The sequence below is a fragment of the Lemur catta genome, chromosome 1 (genome assembly GCF_020740605.2).
Source record: "Lemur catta isolate mLemCat1 chromosome 1, mLemCat1.pri, whole genome shotgun sequence".
Classification (NCBI taxonomy): domain Eukaryota; kingdom Metazoa; phylum Chordata; class Mammalia; order Primates; family Lemuridae; genus Lemur; species Lemur catta.
Genome location: NC_059128.1, coordinates 221,345,202 through 221,362,863, shown reverse-complemented (window position 1 = coordinate 221,362,863; position 17,662 = coordinate 221,345,202). Strand labels below are relative to the sequence as shown.

The 17,662-nt window shown below is 44.4% G+C and overlaps 1 protein-coding gene across 4 annotated transcripts in view; it reads left to right on the top strand.

Annotated features, from left to right (window-relative positions):
* The first annotated feature begins 5,312 nt into the window (after window positions 1-5,312).
* Window positions 5,313-17,662, top strand: part of LOC123630464 (kalirin-like) — a 115,005-nt gene continuing 102,655 nt past the window's right edge. For 2 of the 4 annotated variants that reach the window (XM_045540111.1, XM_045540110.1), the window contains exon 1: window positions 5,313-5,575. In XM_045540111.1, the coding sequence (XP_045396067.1) occupies window positions 5,491-5,575 (85 nt within the window). In that variant the 5' untranslated portion in view covers window positions 5,313-5,490. The remainder of the gene's footprint in view (window positions 5,576-17,662) is intronic. The other 2 variants (XM_045540112.1, XM_045540113.1) reach the window with 1 other exon arrangement.

Sequence of the window (17,662 nt, the reverse complement as noted above, 5' to 3'; positions counted from 1 at the left end):
GTGTGTGGTTAGACCACAGCAAACAGATAAGCAGGGGAAGAAATTGCTGGCAATTGTGCTTTTTCTGTAGACGTTACTAATAAAATAACACATACCACCTGGGAATAGTTACCCACATGGACATTATGCAATTTTGAAAAAAAAATTTGGAGTTCAAATTAAATACAGACACAATGTACATATTGCACCTCCTTTCTCTAATCTCAAGTGTTTCTGGTCACTGATGACTGTTGTCTCAGTTCCTCTGTTTCACATAAGGAAGAAATATCTACTGTTTCTTCTTTAGTCCAGTCCTGGTCTGTCTCCAGTTTCTTTTTTCTGCCACAGAAAATGGAACCAACTTCTTCTTCTGGAATCCACCCATTCTTCTTTGTCTTTTCTCAGGGAGCATGTCTTGTTGAATTTATATTTCCCACATAAATCCCCATAAACAGGTTAGCTTAGTGACTTGCTTATCGTAGATGATCAAAAACCATTTATTTTTTGAATAAATGGTCAGTACTTGGCAAGAATCTTAGAGTTTTAAGCCACAGCCACAAATGGAGGCCAGGACTGGGTAATTTGGAGAAAATTATGAACCATCCTGGTATCAGCAAATAGGCAGTTCATAGGTCAGAAATCTGTACAGGGAAGATGAGAATTAAGGAACATGCAGTTAACAACCAGGGAATGTAACAGGCGGTGGAAGAATGGGTCCAAAGACCAGCTGTCAAGAGTTTGAGAAGTAAAACCATTTACATCCAGGTGTTTCCTAAACTCTATCTACCAAGCAGGAACTCATCCCAGAGTGTAGGTGGCCTGGAGCCCAGGGTCAGTGGTTCTCAGCCCTGCCTGCATATTGAAATCCCCTGAAGAACTTTGCAAACCCTATAGATGTATGACTCAGCATCTGGGGGTGGGGGACAGAGGTGACACTCACCACCCAGGGAAAGGCGGGGAGTGGTTGGAGTGGCCTGAGGAGAGCTGGCCTGTCCTCTGCATTCTCAGGAACTGTTTACGGCCCTCACTGGGCCCACTGGGGGATGTCCCAGAAAAGGCCTCAGTACTTGTCACAGTAAGAAGGTTCTCATGTGAATTTCTAGGCCTGAGTTGGGGCACAGTTGCTATTTCTCATGTCTCTGTCCTGGGCTTTCACTAAGAAATGTGGGGGAATGTTGTGATTTAGAAAAATTCTGTAAAATGGACTTAGGCTGCAGGTATCACTGCAGGCAAAGTCTACCAAAAATGAGAATGAGACTCAGCCAACTGTTTGGAAATCAAGAACACTCTAAAGATAATGCTTCTAGCTCAGGGGTTTTTAGTCTTAACTTCGGGAGTGGTGGGTAGGTGTTTGAAAACCCTGAAATTGTAGACATTCAATTGGCTTACACAAAAAGAATGTATTGCCAGCGGTCAGGGGGAGGCTCAAGTAAAGTGCAGGGATAAATGAGGCTTTGGGGAAAAGCATATGCAATTATTCAGATGATCTCATTAGAAACCTCTCTCATCTCTTTCCTTTGTGTTGGCTTCTTTCTCAGGCAGATTCTTCCTATGAGGTTATGGCAAAATTGCCTCCAGCTGCTTTAGGCTAACATTTCACCAACTTAGAAACCTTGTGGAAAGAGACTGCTGTTTTCCCAGTAGTTCTTGCTAAGGTCTCAAGGTCGATGCTGTTTGCATGGAACTTGGGTCATGTGCTAAATCTGAACGAATCCCAGTGACAGACTACCCAAGCCCAGGTCATGGGCTCATCCTTGGAGGGGGTGTGGGCAGGGGAACATGTCAGCCACATTCAAAAAACATGGTCCGAGAATGGAGGAGGGCTGATTCCTCAAAGAAAAATCAAGGTGCTATTACAAAAAGAAGAGGGCACAGATGGCAAGGAAAAAATTTTAATCTCCAGTGACTCTCAAAGTCTGGTCCCAGTACCAACAACATCAGCATCACCTGGGAACTTGTAGTCATGCAAATTCTCAGGCCCCACCCAGACCTACTAAATCAGAAACTCTGTGAGTGGACCCCACTAATGTTTGTTTTAATATAACCTCCAGGTGATTCTGATGCGTACTCAAGTTTGAAAACCACTGTACCACACCAATGGTTTTCAAACTATGCCTGCGTATTACAAACACCTGGGGAACTTTTTAAAACTGACACCCAGCTGCACCCAAAGTTGATCTGAATCTCAGGGTGTGTGTGAGGGCAGGGAGACTCAGGCAGCAATGGTCTCAAACTTGATTCCACCCTGGAATCACTTAGAGAGCCTAAAAAAATACTAATGCCTAAAATTTTCAAAAGCTTCCCTCTTGATTGTTATTAGCACCAATGTTTAAAAACCATTGTCCTTCACCATCCCTTCTAAATTGTCCTGAAAACATTAACTGAAGACATCTAGATGCAGGCTAGAGGATCTAGGCATCCATTTTCTTAAATCCCTCAACTCATAAACTTGGTCAAATATGTGACATTGGTTCCCCTTTATTTCACATTCATGGTGAGTCTGCCCTGGTAGCTAGTTTCCCTAAGGACTGAAAGTGTTTTTGTTCACTAATGTAGACCCAGTGCCTAGACCAGAGCCTGGCATGTAGTAGGCACTCAGTAAATATTTGGGGAATTAATGAATTAGTTCACAGTCAGTCAGTGTGCCAGTGGTGGTCAAGATTTCCTTGACAGGTTGTAAACATAGGCTAGTCTCATTGTGGAAGACATGTGAGAATGGCAATAGGTTACTGGTGTCTAACTCCAGACTAAATCTCCAAGATGTCTAAAAATGTCTTGACCATGTCAGCTCAAGATGGGAAGATGTTCCTAATGGTTTTATGCCTTTAAGAGTAGGATAGATCCTGGATAAGAAGGACCAGTGGAAACATGCCCAATGGATCAATTTTGTAGATACAGGACTACTTTAGGATCTACTGGTACTCTGATTTCTCAAGAGCTGAGTCTTCCTCAAACATCTAACTCAAGCCAGTTTCTGCAAGGTGATCCCATCAGTCTCTTGCAGAGGACTGTGACAAAAAAGTGATCCAGTATCACCTGAACACAAAGGCCCAGAAGGAAGATTTAAGTAAAAAAGGAACTGGTTACTCACCAAGCAATTTGGATACATCTTTGAATTTTTATCAGAATGCTCTAAAGTGCCAAAAGAGATGGATTGGGTGGGAAAACCAAATATTGACTTTTGGACCATAGCACCCATGCTATGGATCACAAGCAAACAAAGTTAACTTTTAAGAACATTTTGTGGTTCTTATTTAACAACAATAGATATTGTCTTTGGTGATATGGAAGAGAGAACTAAGTAATAGTACTGGTTGTTATGGGTGAGAACTGGAACCCAGGATAAGTATGTGAGGACTAAGGATCCTTCAGTAATTCAAGCTGGCAAGATGAGACTGACCAATAGTCAAGATAGTCAGTGAATTGGGAATCTTGGGTGCAAGCTACAAGGACAACTTGAACTTTCATTTCTCCATTTTTGTATGTGTTAGAAGGAGCACCAGAGGCACATCTTGACAGAGGTTTTATGTAATTCTTGCCAGGAGAGGTTATCAGGAAGATGGCGGTAGTAGAACTAGAGGCTAGATGTTGAGTTTAGGTCCTGCTCTTCCTATGCGGTGAAGCGTTTTAGAGTTTCTCTTTAGAGTTAACCATTAAAGCCTCAAAGTTTATTAATTTGCTTTCCTCATATGTAAAAGAGGACCCTACTTTGTAAGGGGTGTGTGTGTGTGTGTGTGTGTGTGTGTGTAAATGAGCTAATATATAAAGAATACTGAGGAACCTGGCTGGCATATAAATGCTCAATACATGTTAGCAATTGTTACTCATTAAGTGGTGTGCCTGTCATTTACTGAGCATCTACTGTGTCCCAACCATGTGGCAGATGCCTCAGCACATAGATAAATAAGGTGTAAATCTAAGCATGATCCAAACTGGGCATGGAAGCCCCAAATCCTGGTAATTCCTAAAAGCCTTATCCCTTGACTGTCTTTCTTCTGGGTGAGAATTGGTTACTGGGGTGATCAAGCTTCTGTTTTTCATTCCTCTCACAACCTTCCCTTTTCTCTGATGAATGGGTCTCTTTATGAGTGGTGTGTGTTTCCAGCTGGCCCTTTGCCCTAAAGCTGGACACAAAGGAATGAGACACCCTGATGTGGTCCAAGTGGGCTTCAAGAGGGTTGCAGAAAGTAAACTTGGCCTTAAAACATGAAAAAGACTTAAAGAAGAAGAGGATAGAAGAGGTATAAGTAAAGGAATGATTGATCCACTGGGCATGTTTGGGGAGCATGGTGAAAGGAGGTCTTCCACTGCAGTGAATAAGGTGTTTGGAGTTTTTCTGTAGCCATTCATTCACCTGGAACTAGTAAACATCACCTCTGTAAGAGGGACGTCCACACATATATCTTTTAAAACTGAATTCTACTAGCAATTGTGTAACATAGAATTCTTTTTCCTCCTACTGTTTTTTGTTGTTGTTGTTTCTTAACGGGGAAACTAAAGATCAAAAAGGTGGAATGATTTGCCTAAGGTCAGACAGCTAGTAGGTTGCAAAACTGAGCTTAGAACTTCGGCTTTATAATTCCAAACCCAGAGTGCTTTTGCAACATCACTGCAGTTGGTGAGCTGATAAAGAAGTGAGGCACTATTATCATTAGTAATCAGCATTAAAGAAAGGAAAGAAAAGGGTTGGGGGAAGGTATTTTCAATACAGAGGAGGCTGAGGGGAAGCAAAGGGAGAACATGTTAGGGAGAAAAAGCTTATGGAGTGTTTTTGTTTTTGTGCCCTGGCCTCCGCTTAGCTCACAGCAGCCTCAAACTTCTGGGCTCAAGCCGTCCTCCTGCCTCAGCCTCCCGAGTAGCTGGGACTACAGGCGTGGGGCATGGTGGCTAAATTTTTCTGTTTTTAGTAGAGACAGGGTCTCGCTCATGCATAGGCTGGTCTCCAACTCCTGAGGTCAAGCGATCCTCCTGCCTCGGCCTCCCAGAGTGCTAGGGTTACAGGCGTGAGCCACCGCGCCCATCCGTTACTGAGTCTTGAACCTTCTAAATCTGCTCCTCTCTCACGTCTTTGGCTTCTTCTGGTTGTCTTTTTTAAGCCAAAGCTGATTATGGTGGCCTTTGAGGGGAGGAAGTTGCACGTAAGAAGTACCTGTTTTATGCCAGGGGCTCCGTGTCGGACCACCGCCCCCACGTTTGCCAGGTGCCCGGAGCCCGGGGGCGCCGCGTGGGTCTCGAGCCGAGGCCGGCCAGGCCTCCCGTAACAGCGGACCTGGGAACTCCGCCCCGTAGCCCCTCCCCCTCCGCAGGGCCCGCCCCTCTCCCAAGTTGGCACGGGCTTCCAGTAAGTCAGAGCCACCGCTGCGGCGCTGGGAGAGGACGCGGGCAGGGAGGGAGAGCGAGCGAGGGCGGGAACTGACTCCCGGGTGGCGGCGCTGAAGTTTGCTCCCCGTTGCGCTCTCGGCCCCGGCTGGCGCCCCGTGCCATGCAGGAGCGCTGGGGCCAAGGGGCAGCATGAAGGGCGGCGACCGGGCTTACACCCGAGGTCCCTCTTTGGGGTGGCTCTTTGCTAAGTGCTGCTGTTGCTTCCCGTGCAAAGGTGAGTGGCCGTCGGCGGCGTTGGTGCCTTCTTTTAGCCTGACTGATGGGGCAGAGCGAGGGAAGGAGGCAGGGGCGGTGGGGGGGGGAGGCCGCTGGGGTCGGGAAGCCAGGTGGGAACACGAGGGCGGCGGAGGGAGAGTTTGCTCGGACCCGTCTCGCAGTTTCCCAGGCGGATCGCGCGCGCGCGCGCTCTCTCCCTCCGGGAGAGGTTCTGACTTGGAAGCGCAGCTGCTGTTTGCGAACTCAGTTACTTACCAGCGACTTTGGATGTCGGAGGGGCAGCTTGCCAGCGGTTAGGGAGGGGGACTCAGAACTGCTTGTGTCCCCATGTGTCCCCGTAGTGGCGGAGCCATACTTCACTTCTCTTTTACATATGGATCTCAGCTGCAGGATTAACACATGACTCCTAGCTATAGGAATGTGTTTGACACTTGTCCCTACACCAGGAACTATTTTTGCCAAGCGCCAGTTTTCTTATGGGACTCAAATGCACTTTTCTCTGCCTGAGCTTTCACAGGCCAGCATGGATTTGCAGCTCTGGGACGTATTTGGCTCATTAATTAACCAAGAACTCTCTTCGTGCCCAATTAGGACTGTATTTAATTATTCTGCTAATTTTAATGTTGTTGAGGAGACTTGCAGGAAGCTACCAATTTCCCCCAAAGCAGCGGGCAAAACAGGAGGGTGAGAAGGATCACAGAGGGAGGGTTGTGGATTGTGTAGCCTCTCCTGAAAAAGAAATCAGGACCTTCCTAGACAGAGTTAGCAGATGTTCCTAACGCTGCTCATGTCACTTTAACACTTCAGCTAGGAGAGTGGGGGAAGAAAGACTGTTTTTGTGTGGCTAGAAGTGCAAATATAGCCTCTTACTTGGCATTTGCCCTTTTAAAACGTTTTACCTAGTGGGCCTCTCGCCTCCACCCCCATTTTCAATGCCCCAGTCTCTGATCTATGCAAAATCCTGATGGAACTTTCTGGCTGCGTTACTGGTGAATAAACTTCATCCAAGCCACCCTTCACCATCCTCTATGTGATACACAAGATGTAGCCCTGACAAATTCTCTGTCCTGAGCCGATTTAAGGTTACAAAACCCAATTAAATCTGAAGGACCTTTCCCCAAATCATCAAAGTTCATGATCCCAGCATTAGACTGTCTCAGTCTCTGCATTCAGTTACAGCAGCCTGGAACCTTATGGCATCTGGTTCTAAAAGCCAGAATTCAGAGGGAGAAGGAATTTGCAGGGGCCAGGGACCCTCTAAACCTTGTTCAGAAACACTCAAAACCAAGACTGGGAACTGAAGGAAAAGGGTAGTAGGGGAGGAAGCAGGAAATGGCCAAAGGGAATCTGAGTGGGTGGGTTCCCTTGGAAGGCTGCTGCTTTCTTGATGAAGGGTTTCTCAGCAGGATTTCTTGGGAGTTAGTTTCCTGTCAAAGGCGGAATGTGGGGGTTTGGGCAGGCTTATCAAAGCTCCTGTAGCTGCCTCCTTGAGTCCAGATGTGTGGCAGCCCCTGCCTCCCTACAGCGTAATTCTCCTGGGAACTCAGCAGCCCTTGTCTTGCTGAGAGCTGGCCTGACAGTCCCTCCTGCTGCAGCACAGAGGAGGGATAGAGACCAGCCTGAGGTCCTGCTGGGCCACCTCCTGTCTGGGGACCTCGAAAGCAGTGGCTGTGGGCTCTGTGACTGGGGGGGGCATGCAAGGTGGATGATACTGGAGCTGGAGGAGACCATCACCCTCAGAGGAAGATTGAGGGAGGCAGAGGTCTAGCAATGAGAGCAGCTCAAAACGGTGACAAGGTGGGTGCTTGTGGCCTTCTCCCGCTTTATTCCTCACTCTCAAACTTGTGAAGATGGAAAACTGGGGCTCCAGTGGGAGGTGAGTTAGCCATCCTCCCAGGAAACTCCTGGGCATGGCTGGGCAGGGTGGTAGTGCCTGCAGCCTTGGGCACCACCCTGGGGCTCCCTCCGTCTGGCTCTAGCAGAAGAGAGACTGGAGTCTCCACTCAGCCTGTGGGCATGAATTCGGAAGCAGGTTGAAAAGATAAGGTCTGTATTGTCCTTGAGTAGGTGGCCCAGGGCCCTGAAACTCCCTGGGAAGAGCCTTGCCCAATTGCTCGGGGTCAGTCTGAGGCTGACTAGAGCTGAGGGTGTGCACAGCAAGGGGCCGTCTGCCTCCCTTTTCAGTTGAACCAGTTTCTCTGGTCTTACGGACAGATTGCAATGGCAAGGCAGCCTCCCCACTCCACCTTTTAAATAAGGATGGCTGGAGGTTTGGTCTCTATCCCTTCTGCTGTGAGAACTTGGCTCTCCTGCTGCTTGAGTGGCTTTACTCTGAAGCTAATGGGTCAGAACCCACTGCTGTGGTTCCAAAGTCAAGGGGCCTTCACTTGGGCTTCCGATCATTCAGAATTGAAAGGATACCTCCTGCTAAAGTCTGAGGAAAAGGAACACAAAGAAAGTGGAATGTTCTGGCTATTTTTGACTTGAAGCTAAGGGAGCCATGCTGGAATTTCTCAGGTGAATCCTAAGTGGTTGTAATTGTCATCACTAGGGTAATAGCCAAGGATTTAGTGACAAGGATTTAACACATTGACTGCCACACACAAAAAAATCAGAAACGTTTTCTTGGGGCCACAGTGTTTTATTACTAAAACAGAATAAAAACTTTGAGTGTAATTTAAAGGTAAACGTAAATAGAAAAATGAAATTTATTGACTTCTATTCATTTAATTCACGCTTTAGAATTAAATTGTCAATATTAATTGTAACAATAAGAACATCAACAAGTAAGATTTTAAATATGCTTCACACAGCCCCAGGGTCAAAACTAAAGCGAGTTAAATACAACTCTCATGGCAGTTAATGTGTTAATGACGGCACCTGTGTGATCTTTGGATGAATTTAGTTGAGTTTATCTTTTGATTTGGAAGAATGAGGAAGATGACTGTCTTGTGATTTCCCTTTCTACCTTTTGGTTGTATTGAGCATGAGTATAGTAAAGGGATTTGATGAAAGATGGTCTTTCTTCCCTACCTCGAAATCGGTGTTGAAGGGCAGAAAAATGGAAAACCAAGGGTAGAAGGAAATAGAGATCAGGTGAGAAGGAAGAAAGAAGACAAATACATTTATAACTGCCTTTTTGAAAGTGAAAACAACCAAACGTGAGATAATGGCATGCTTGTGTCTAATGGGTGATAAATCATTGAGATCACACTCTGGAGGGTTTGGCGGTTGCTCTGGTTAGTTAGACTTGTCCTTTAAGCCTGAAAAAGTGGGTCAGTTCTAGATACTTCTTTAGTTTATCTCAAAGTTAAAAAAAAAAAAAAACAGCTTGTTTCAAAGTGACAAAAATGATTTCAAATCACCCGGAAGCTGCTAAGTTATGTGCTGCACTGGAATTTGTGACTTGTTACATCAAGGAGTTGAGAGCTTTTTCTGACCTTTCTAGGTAGCAGCCAAGACTTTAATTTTCTGGCCAACTTTAATTAGCTTTGGGTATGTGGATAAAAGTTCCGTCTGGAAAGTTCCTGATCACCGTCCTCCTCTGCTTCTCCGCAGTGTACATGGGATTCACCTGTGCTTGTTTATTGCCGTACCCATGTCCTTGCATTCCCGGGCCGTGTGCCATGGCGCCTTCCCATTTAGATAGTTCAGCAGCATAAACATCTCAGAGGTGAAGAGAAGAAGGAGCAGGGACTTGCCCAGGCTAAATCAGGTCACTGGGGAGGTGCTGGCATCAGTTCCCGTGGTTCTTTCACAACATGGGTAGTTGGGTTCCTGCTTGATTCTGATGTCATGAGGTGTGAGAAAGGGTTATGGGGGTTCACAGGGCATCCGAAGTCATCCTCATCTATAATTCTCTTTTTTAATTTTCCCTAGCTTTTCCCAGAATCCCTAACCAGAAACCTTCTGACTTGATGTGAATGTCTCTTCCTTGGCTCCTAAATTAATACAGCTCATTTTATAAACTGAATTTAATGTATGAAACCACAACACCAAGTTCCTTTAGAAAGGGTTGGTCATCTCAAAGACAAACCATTTGTGACATTCACTATTGTTTACTTTAGTTCACTCTCCAAGAAACAAAAATCCTTGGGACCTTGACGCATATCCTTTTATTTCTTCATCTTCTATGGAGTGCCTTTACTGTGCTGAAAACTGAATTGACCGTTTAGCATGTACAGTCTTCCCTCAGGATCTGTGGGGGATTTGTCCAGCACTCCCCTGTCTTCGGATACCAAACTCCTCAGATGCACAAGTCCCACCGTTGGCCCTGCAGAACCCACGGACACAAAAAGTCAGCCCTCCATATCTGTGGGTTTGCATCCCACGAATAACAGTATTTTCCATGGGGGACCAACTGTCTATGTTTTTACAATATATCCATAGTTCTCTTTGCCTCCCAGGGATGTACTCTCATCTGTGGAGAAGCACCACATGTACATACTGTTCTCGACCCGAATGCTATGCTTCTCTTCCCATATCTGATTCTCTGACCTACTGAAATAGTAATCCTGTAGGCATGTCACCCCAATAGTTCCAGGGACCATGTCGTAGATTGTTAAGCCCTCCCTTGGGATAAAAATGTAAAGGTTCAGACTCTATATCTGTTTTTTAAAAAATGCAAAATAATTTAAAAGTGAAAGAACACAAGTGAATGTTGGGGGTTTTACTCCTGAGCCTGTACAACCCTGTGAGCATAGCTTACTGTTCTGTAGTGTTGCTGATACTCTATTTCATGACATTCCTTTCGAGAATCTTGATAATGTTCTCTTCTGCCCTAAAAATCTTCTTCTAGAGATGCTGTTCCTCTTTCAGTGAGTGGCTGTACGTGCTGCCCTATTCTTCAGACCTAACTCCAGGCTTTTCTTGAGCGAAGGCCCTAGGAAAAGCTGGGGTCTGAAACTTAAGGGGGTCTTCTCAAGCAGAAGGGACTAAGTCCCGGAAAGTTAGAACTGGAAGGAACCTCAGGGATCATTTAGTCACAGCTTCTTTTATACAGGAGGAAGCTGAGATCCAGCCATTTAGTGGCAGCGTCAGAGCTAGAATTCTTTTCCAGTGCTCTTTCCTCAACTCCATTATTCCTGGGCGTGTAATTCTCCTACTCTGACCAGAGACGGGGCTGACCCAACTGAGAAGGGTAGAGACAGTCCCCAGGCTGAAGCTTGGGTGTTGACTGTGGAATGATCTGTTGTTCTTGGGGTGACTGCACTGCCTGGAGCCATTTGGGATTGGAACCTGCCTGGTCTGCTTTGAGAGACTCTTCTGTCCCAAGACCACAGAAGGCAGATATCATCTCATCTCTCTCTCCCAGAGCAGCTTTTACACATTGTTCTTAGTAAATATCTGTTCGTGTTTTTCTCTCTGGTTCAGTTTAATTCAGAAGGTCCCTTTGCTCCCTTTCTTCCTTGTCCCTGTTCTTGAAATGTACCCTTCCAAGGTCATTCTATCTTTGAACATCACTGGTATTTATGTAACACACAGTGTTTTAATTCATTTGACAAATGTTTATGTGCAGGGTACCTGGGAAAGTGGATGGAAATCATAATGGTGTTTACCCCATTGAGCTGTTGTGAGGATTAGTTAAGGGCTTAGCGTAGCAGCAGGCATATAAAGTGCTTTAAAAAGGTTAGCTATTAAGGATGACAGTAATTGTAATGCTAGACACAGACCCTATCCTCAGGGGACTCCCAGCTAAAAATGCGTGCATCCACCAGGTGGCATCACTGTAAATGTGAGTTCCTACGAAATTTAAGGGTCTTGGCTCAAACAATTGTCAACTGTGCCTCAATGCTGTGGTCTTATCACTGAGGGAGAAAGAAAGCTTGTGATCTACAAGTGTGGCGGAAATTTCCTTTTTTATAAAATTTAATTAAACCAATAAAAAACCCACATAACACTTCTAGTATTATAATCACTGTGTGTTACATAAAAGAAGATTCAACAGAAAATACTGGCAAGAAGCCTAAGCACCCCCACATTGTCCTTCTCTGAGAGACAACAGAAGGTACAAGAGTTGGAGAATAGCTACACCATTTCTTAAGTTTAGATCCTGAGAACTTACGTTACATGAAAAGAAAAGGCAAATCACTTTTTCTTGTCTGCCCCTTGACTTTGCCTAGCAATCTAATTAGAAACGTTTTTCTGTTCACTTCAGCCAACACTTATTGCACGTCCTTTATGTGTGAGGCTTTGCTGGTTCTTCAGCAAAAATCACAACTTGCTGCCTACAGTCTGTTATTCCAGGCCCAGAGGTTTTGGACGTAGCAGAGTTTTGGCCAGTCTCTTCTGTATCCCTGGCAGATAAGGTCCATGGGTGGCCTGGCTCCCTGCTTGGACTGTTCACTGACTAATGGAACACACCTTTTGCTGCTTTTGAGGTTGGCAGAACCTTCTGTGTTATACTTCCTGGAAGGAGGGGAGCCCTGGTTACACCTGTGAAGCAGGTAGGAGGCTGCCAGGTGTGTTTCACCAGGTGAAAGAGCAAAGAGCAGAGGTACTAAACAGGTTGTTCCACATTCTTCTTGCCTTCTGGATGATAGTGAGGAAACTGTCAAATTGAAAGGAAGGGAAACCCCTTCTGCTGCTAGTACCTCCTAAAACATTTCTGTTGCCAGGTATCTGCTCTTCCCTGGGGCAGGATTAGTTGTGAGCCTGCATTTCTTCTCTTACAGCATCAGATGTGTTATAGGCTGCCAGGACACTCTCAGCTTCTCCTCTCCCTCCATTAGAATCTTAGTATTGCTTCTGTGGAGAAAGGGATGTTATCTTTCCCCATCCAAAGGGGAACCAAGCCTAGCTGTTAAAAAGAATTGCAAATACTCGGTGTCTGCCACAGACCTTGCATATCAGTCTCACACCAATGCAGTGTCCCTTCTCTTCTCTCTCTACCCACTGACACAATGACTTAGAGCAGAAGTTCTCAAAATGTAGTCACCCAGGAGCATGTTAGAAATGCAGATTCTCAGGCCCCATGGACCCAGAAACCGGGGAAGTGGGTGGTGGTGGTACCTAGCAGTCTGTGTTTGAACAAGCTCTCCATGTGGTTCCGATGCACGCTCAAGTTTGAGAACTACTGACTTAGTGCTGCTACCTAAGATCAGGAAAAGGTAGATTTCCCCCCAGGCTTTTCATTTTCTCTTTTTGGTTTGTTCTTCTCTCTTTCCTCTCTCCATCCTCCCTGCACCTTCTTCCTCCCTTTCCCCAGCTGTAGCAAAAGCATTCCATAGGAAGGCTTCCTGTTCCCTTGGGGAATTCTTGCTTTGAGAGGTTGTAGAGGCCCCTTTGCCATTCACTTTCACTGGGTGGGGCAGGGGGACGGGAGTAGGAATTAGGAATCAGGAATTGTCTAGTTTTCCATGAGCTCATCAGCGTGAGGGGCCAGTAAGGGAGATCATTGCATCTTTCTTCTCACTTAAGATTACCTTGCTTTTATTTTGTTTTCCTCATTACTCTTAAAGCTACCTGTGCTCACTATAGAAAGAATCAAAAGTTAGGCCAACCAAAAAGACCAAAATAGCATAATTTTAACCACTTGTAGACAACCACTACTTAACCACTTGCTATATTCTTTTCTGTATGTTTACCCCTTTTTATTTAATTGGTTTCATATTTTATTTACTGCTTTATAACTTGCTTTCACTTAATCTTCTGAACATCTTTCCATGTAGGTGCATTTTCAGGGTATTTTTGATGGCTATGAAGTGTTTCATTGAAGACAAGACTTGAACTTGACAACCATAGGTATTAGCTAAATATAATGGTTGAAAGCTCAGTGGAAAGCTATGAGGAAGAGTCCTGGGTTAGAAAGTAGATCTTTTCAGGATCAGGCTATGTATTAATAAACAGGCTGATTCTTGTCCTGGGGTCTACATATCTCTAGCCCCACTCGCCACCTTTCCTTTCTGTAGCGTGCAGGATTGACCCGCTTTTATCTATCTTCCTCAAGAGATCAGTACGCCACGGGGTTTACCCCTCTCCTTTTTCTTAGTTATGAGGTGTCAGGAATCTTCTCCCTCTGGAGCCTTCTAACTGTGTAGCTGATGGCACTGAGCAGGTCCATACCTTGGCAGATAGCACATTTTTAGATTATTGTAACTGGGAAAGAGAACCGTGTTTACTTTTTTTTTTTTTTTTTTTGGTCAAGAAAAATCATATGTAAATGGGAAAAAATTCAAAAGTACAGATAGATAAAGATAAAATTCCATAACCTGAAGGTATCCAGTATTAACATGTTGAATCTATCCTGTTGGTCTCTTTTTTTTTCCATGTGTGTATTTTTTTTTTCAGAAATATTATACAGAAATGTTACAGACTTTTTTCGCTTAACATAGTGAACAACTTCTACATGTTTTTATGGATGTATTCTATGGTATTCTGGAGCCAGCTCAGCTCAGAGAGGGGTTGGTGAATATTCATTCAGGATTTTGAAAGCAGATTATTAAACTATTGGTAGCTTGAGATCAGCCATGATGAGAGAATTTATACCATGGAAGTCATCAGATACCACAGATCAGGGCTTTTTGTTTTATTCATAGATCTGGTATGTGAGCACCATTAGATGTACATTTTATCATGCATAAATATGATTTGTTTATTATTTAAATAACCTCCCTATTTTAGGTTATTTCTAAATTTTGCTATTATAAACAACATGATTATGATTCTTATGGATGTCTCGGCACATACCCATAATTATTTCCTTAGGATAAATTCCTAGAAATAGAGTTCCTGAATCATAGAACATCTAGAATTTCAGGAATTATTTGTTATCAGTTACCCCCAGTTTCACACTCTTTGAGAGTGTACTTTTTTTTTTTAAGAGGATTTATGAGAAACAATCTCTGGGACCTGGAATTCCATGTCTCTCTTACTGTTTACTTCTGTTTACATTTTCTGAATTAGTTCTTTTTATATAAGGAAATGCTCTGGCTGAGAGTATAATAAGCTAATGCCTTTGAATCTTAGGCCATATACTAATATGCAGGGTGTAAAAAATAGATTTTGTAGTTGTTCTGGATTGAGAAGCAATATATCATGATAATTAAGAGCCTGGACTCAGGAGCCAGAACGAATTTGAATCCCAGCTCTGCTACTTATCTGTGTGACTTTGTGCAAGTTGCATAAACTCTTTGCCTCAGTTTCTTCATTTGGAAAATAGAGATGATCATGGAATCTCTTTATGGGGTTTTTGCAAAGCTTAGGTGAGTTGACATATGTAAATCACTTAGCCCTTGCCCATGGTAAGTGCCAGGTAGGTGTTGGATAATTACTAATGTTATCATTAATGAGTACATAGAAGTCTCTGTGGATCTGTGCTGTCACATTCAGACAATTGAAATGAGTCTAGGCCAAATTGAGATGTGCTAAAAGTATAAATTACACTCTAGATTTCAGAGACTTGGTACAAAAAATATGTAAAGCACTTCAATTTTTCTATTGATTATATGTTGAAATGATAATATTGTACTCTACCAAAATCAGACAATTTCATTGGTTCTTTAATCATATAGGAAATTCAGCTGAGCTTGTTTTTTTTGTCAGTCCCCAAATATTTGAGTACTGTGTGGCAGATATTGGACTAGTGACCATAGAAAATTTAAGATATTTCCATGCCCCCAAGGATCTTGCAGTCCAACTTAGGAGCTAGTCCGTAAGTGTGAAACAGTAATTACAAAAAAAAAAGAGAGAAAGAGAAAAGGAAAAGAGTCCATTGCTAAAGGCAGTCAGAGGACTGATGCTCCAAGGTAATACCTGATTGCTGGCTAAAATAATTATGCAGAAGCTGATGGGAGCACAGTGGCTGGGGTGATCTGAGAGGACTTCCCAGGGGATGCAGGATTCTCCGTATGCACTGAAGGGCAGGAAGGGGTTTTTATAGGGCTGAGGATATAGTGTGAGCAAAGTCAGGGGACTGCAGAGGAAAGCAGGTTAGACCAGCCTTCTAGAGCTGCACCGTCCAACCCAATAGCCACTAGTCATATTTGGCTATGGAGAACTTGAAATGAGTCTAGGCCAAATTGAGATGTGCTAAAAGTATAAATTACACTCCAGATTTCAGAGACTTAGTACAAAAAACAATGTAAAGTGCCTCAATTTTTATATTGAGTATATGTTGAAATGATAATATTGTATTCTACCAGAAAAAATTAGCCAAGTGTGGTACCTGTAGTCCTAGCCACTCGGAAGGCTGAGGCAGGAAGATCGCTTGAGCCCAGGAGTTTGAGGTTGCAGTGAGCTAGGCTGACATCACAGCACTCTAGCCTGGGCGACAGAGCAAGACTGTGTCTCAAAAAAAAAGAATTTAGCGCTATTGGGTTAAATACAATATATTAAAATTTTACCTATTCTTTTTAATGGCAACCATGAAATGATATCATTCTATCTATAGTAAATTCCTTGTATCTTTGTAAAGAAGATAGTGAAATGTAGAATGGTCCTGCCTTTTGTTTGGGAGGATAGGGAGAGTGGAAGTACTAGATGAAGTCTGAGGGGAGACCCAGCTCTTTGAAGGAATCTAGAGGGCCAGGGCCCCCAGTGAATTGGAAATCACTCTCAGGTTCCTAGAACTGTGTTGTAGCCACCTGCTCCAGATTTGAGTCTATAGAAATCTGTCCCACAGTGGCCACCTGCATCTTGTATTTATAATGTCTAGAGGGATTCTGGGGGAACTGCTTCTGCTCTGGAGGCCCAAGTCCATCTGAAATCACACCTTGATTTCCAGAACCTAGAGCTGACAGCTAGGTCCAGCTGGTTCTGATGAAATCAGGTCTGCCCCACTGTCCTGGAGTCTCCAAGCAAGGCCAGAGGACTTCTTGAGACATCCCAAGGGGCTTTCTGTGACCTTCCAGGCCAGAGGGAAGGTCAAGGTTGACCTGAAGCCAGGCCTGGATTGCCAGTGCGTTCCAATCTAATGAGGGCCCCATGAAGCCCTCCCACAGGTCTTTGGCTGCCAGAGTATTCCAGGGCCATACCTGAGGCCTCCTGACTCCTGGTCCTTGATGATCCCTCCAAGAATTGGAGGCTAATCAGAATCAAAGGGAAACAAAGCACTGCCCTCATAAATTTACAGTGTAGAGGGGCCACAGATCGGTCTTCCTCCCTCTCTCCCTCTCCTTTCCCTGTGCTCTCCCTCACACACATTTTCTAAGTGCTCTCAATGAAAAGAACAGGCTGCTCCAAGAATGTGTGGTAGAAGGGGGCTCAGGGGGAGGTGAGATTTAGTTTGGGCAATAGGGAACCCTGTCTGAGGAACTGACATAGATACTGAGAGTCTTGTGACTACTACTTTTGTGGCCCCCAAGTGGGTATTGTTCGCATTCTGGACCAAGTTTAAAGAGTCTTTCCAAAAGGTTTTGCTAAACGTTGCAGGAGGACGTAAGAGAAATAGAGTAAAAGAAGCATAAAGCCAGTTAGCTTTATGGAGCTCATATTTTTTGGTACCTTGCTGGAAGCTGCTTGCTCAAGGGTTCACCTGCCATTCTGTGGTCTACAAGCACCTGAGGAACCTGTGTTCAGGCCACAAAGAATATTGTCAGGGCCCTTACTTCCTAATTCACAACCTGAGTCCTTGTGAAGCAGTCATCATGTGCCCTGAGCCCCTTCCTAGGTGTGTTGATGCTGGGATCCGAATTAAAAGGGCCAGGATCCCAATCACTGCTACCCACCTTGGCCTTTCCCACTTGGCTCTCGTTTCTGTTGAGACATTGCCATCCACAGCTGCTGCCTCCTTCAGTGATACACCGTTAATCATGACATGGTGACAGGTTTCAGCTGAGTCTGCATGACCCTCTTTGGGCAATGTTGTAGATCTGCTTCTGTAACATGTGGGGCATTGTACTCTGTGGCCTCTGAGATCTTTGCCAATTCCCAATCCACAAGGGATTTAAAAACCAGAGGTAATCCTGTTGTTTACTTGGTTTCTGCTTAAAAGCAGAGGACCTCAGTGACCTTTTAAGGCTTTTTCCAGGCTTTCTAATTTTGAAGTTCCTATTTCTTTGTGCTTTGGTGTAGAAATCCTACCTCTTCTCAATTTAACTTACAGCCTAACCGCCAAATCGTGCTTCCATTTTAGAGTGTTAGCATC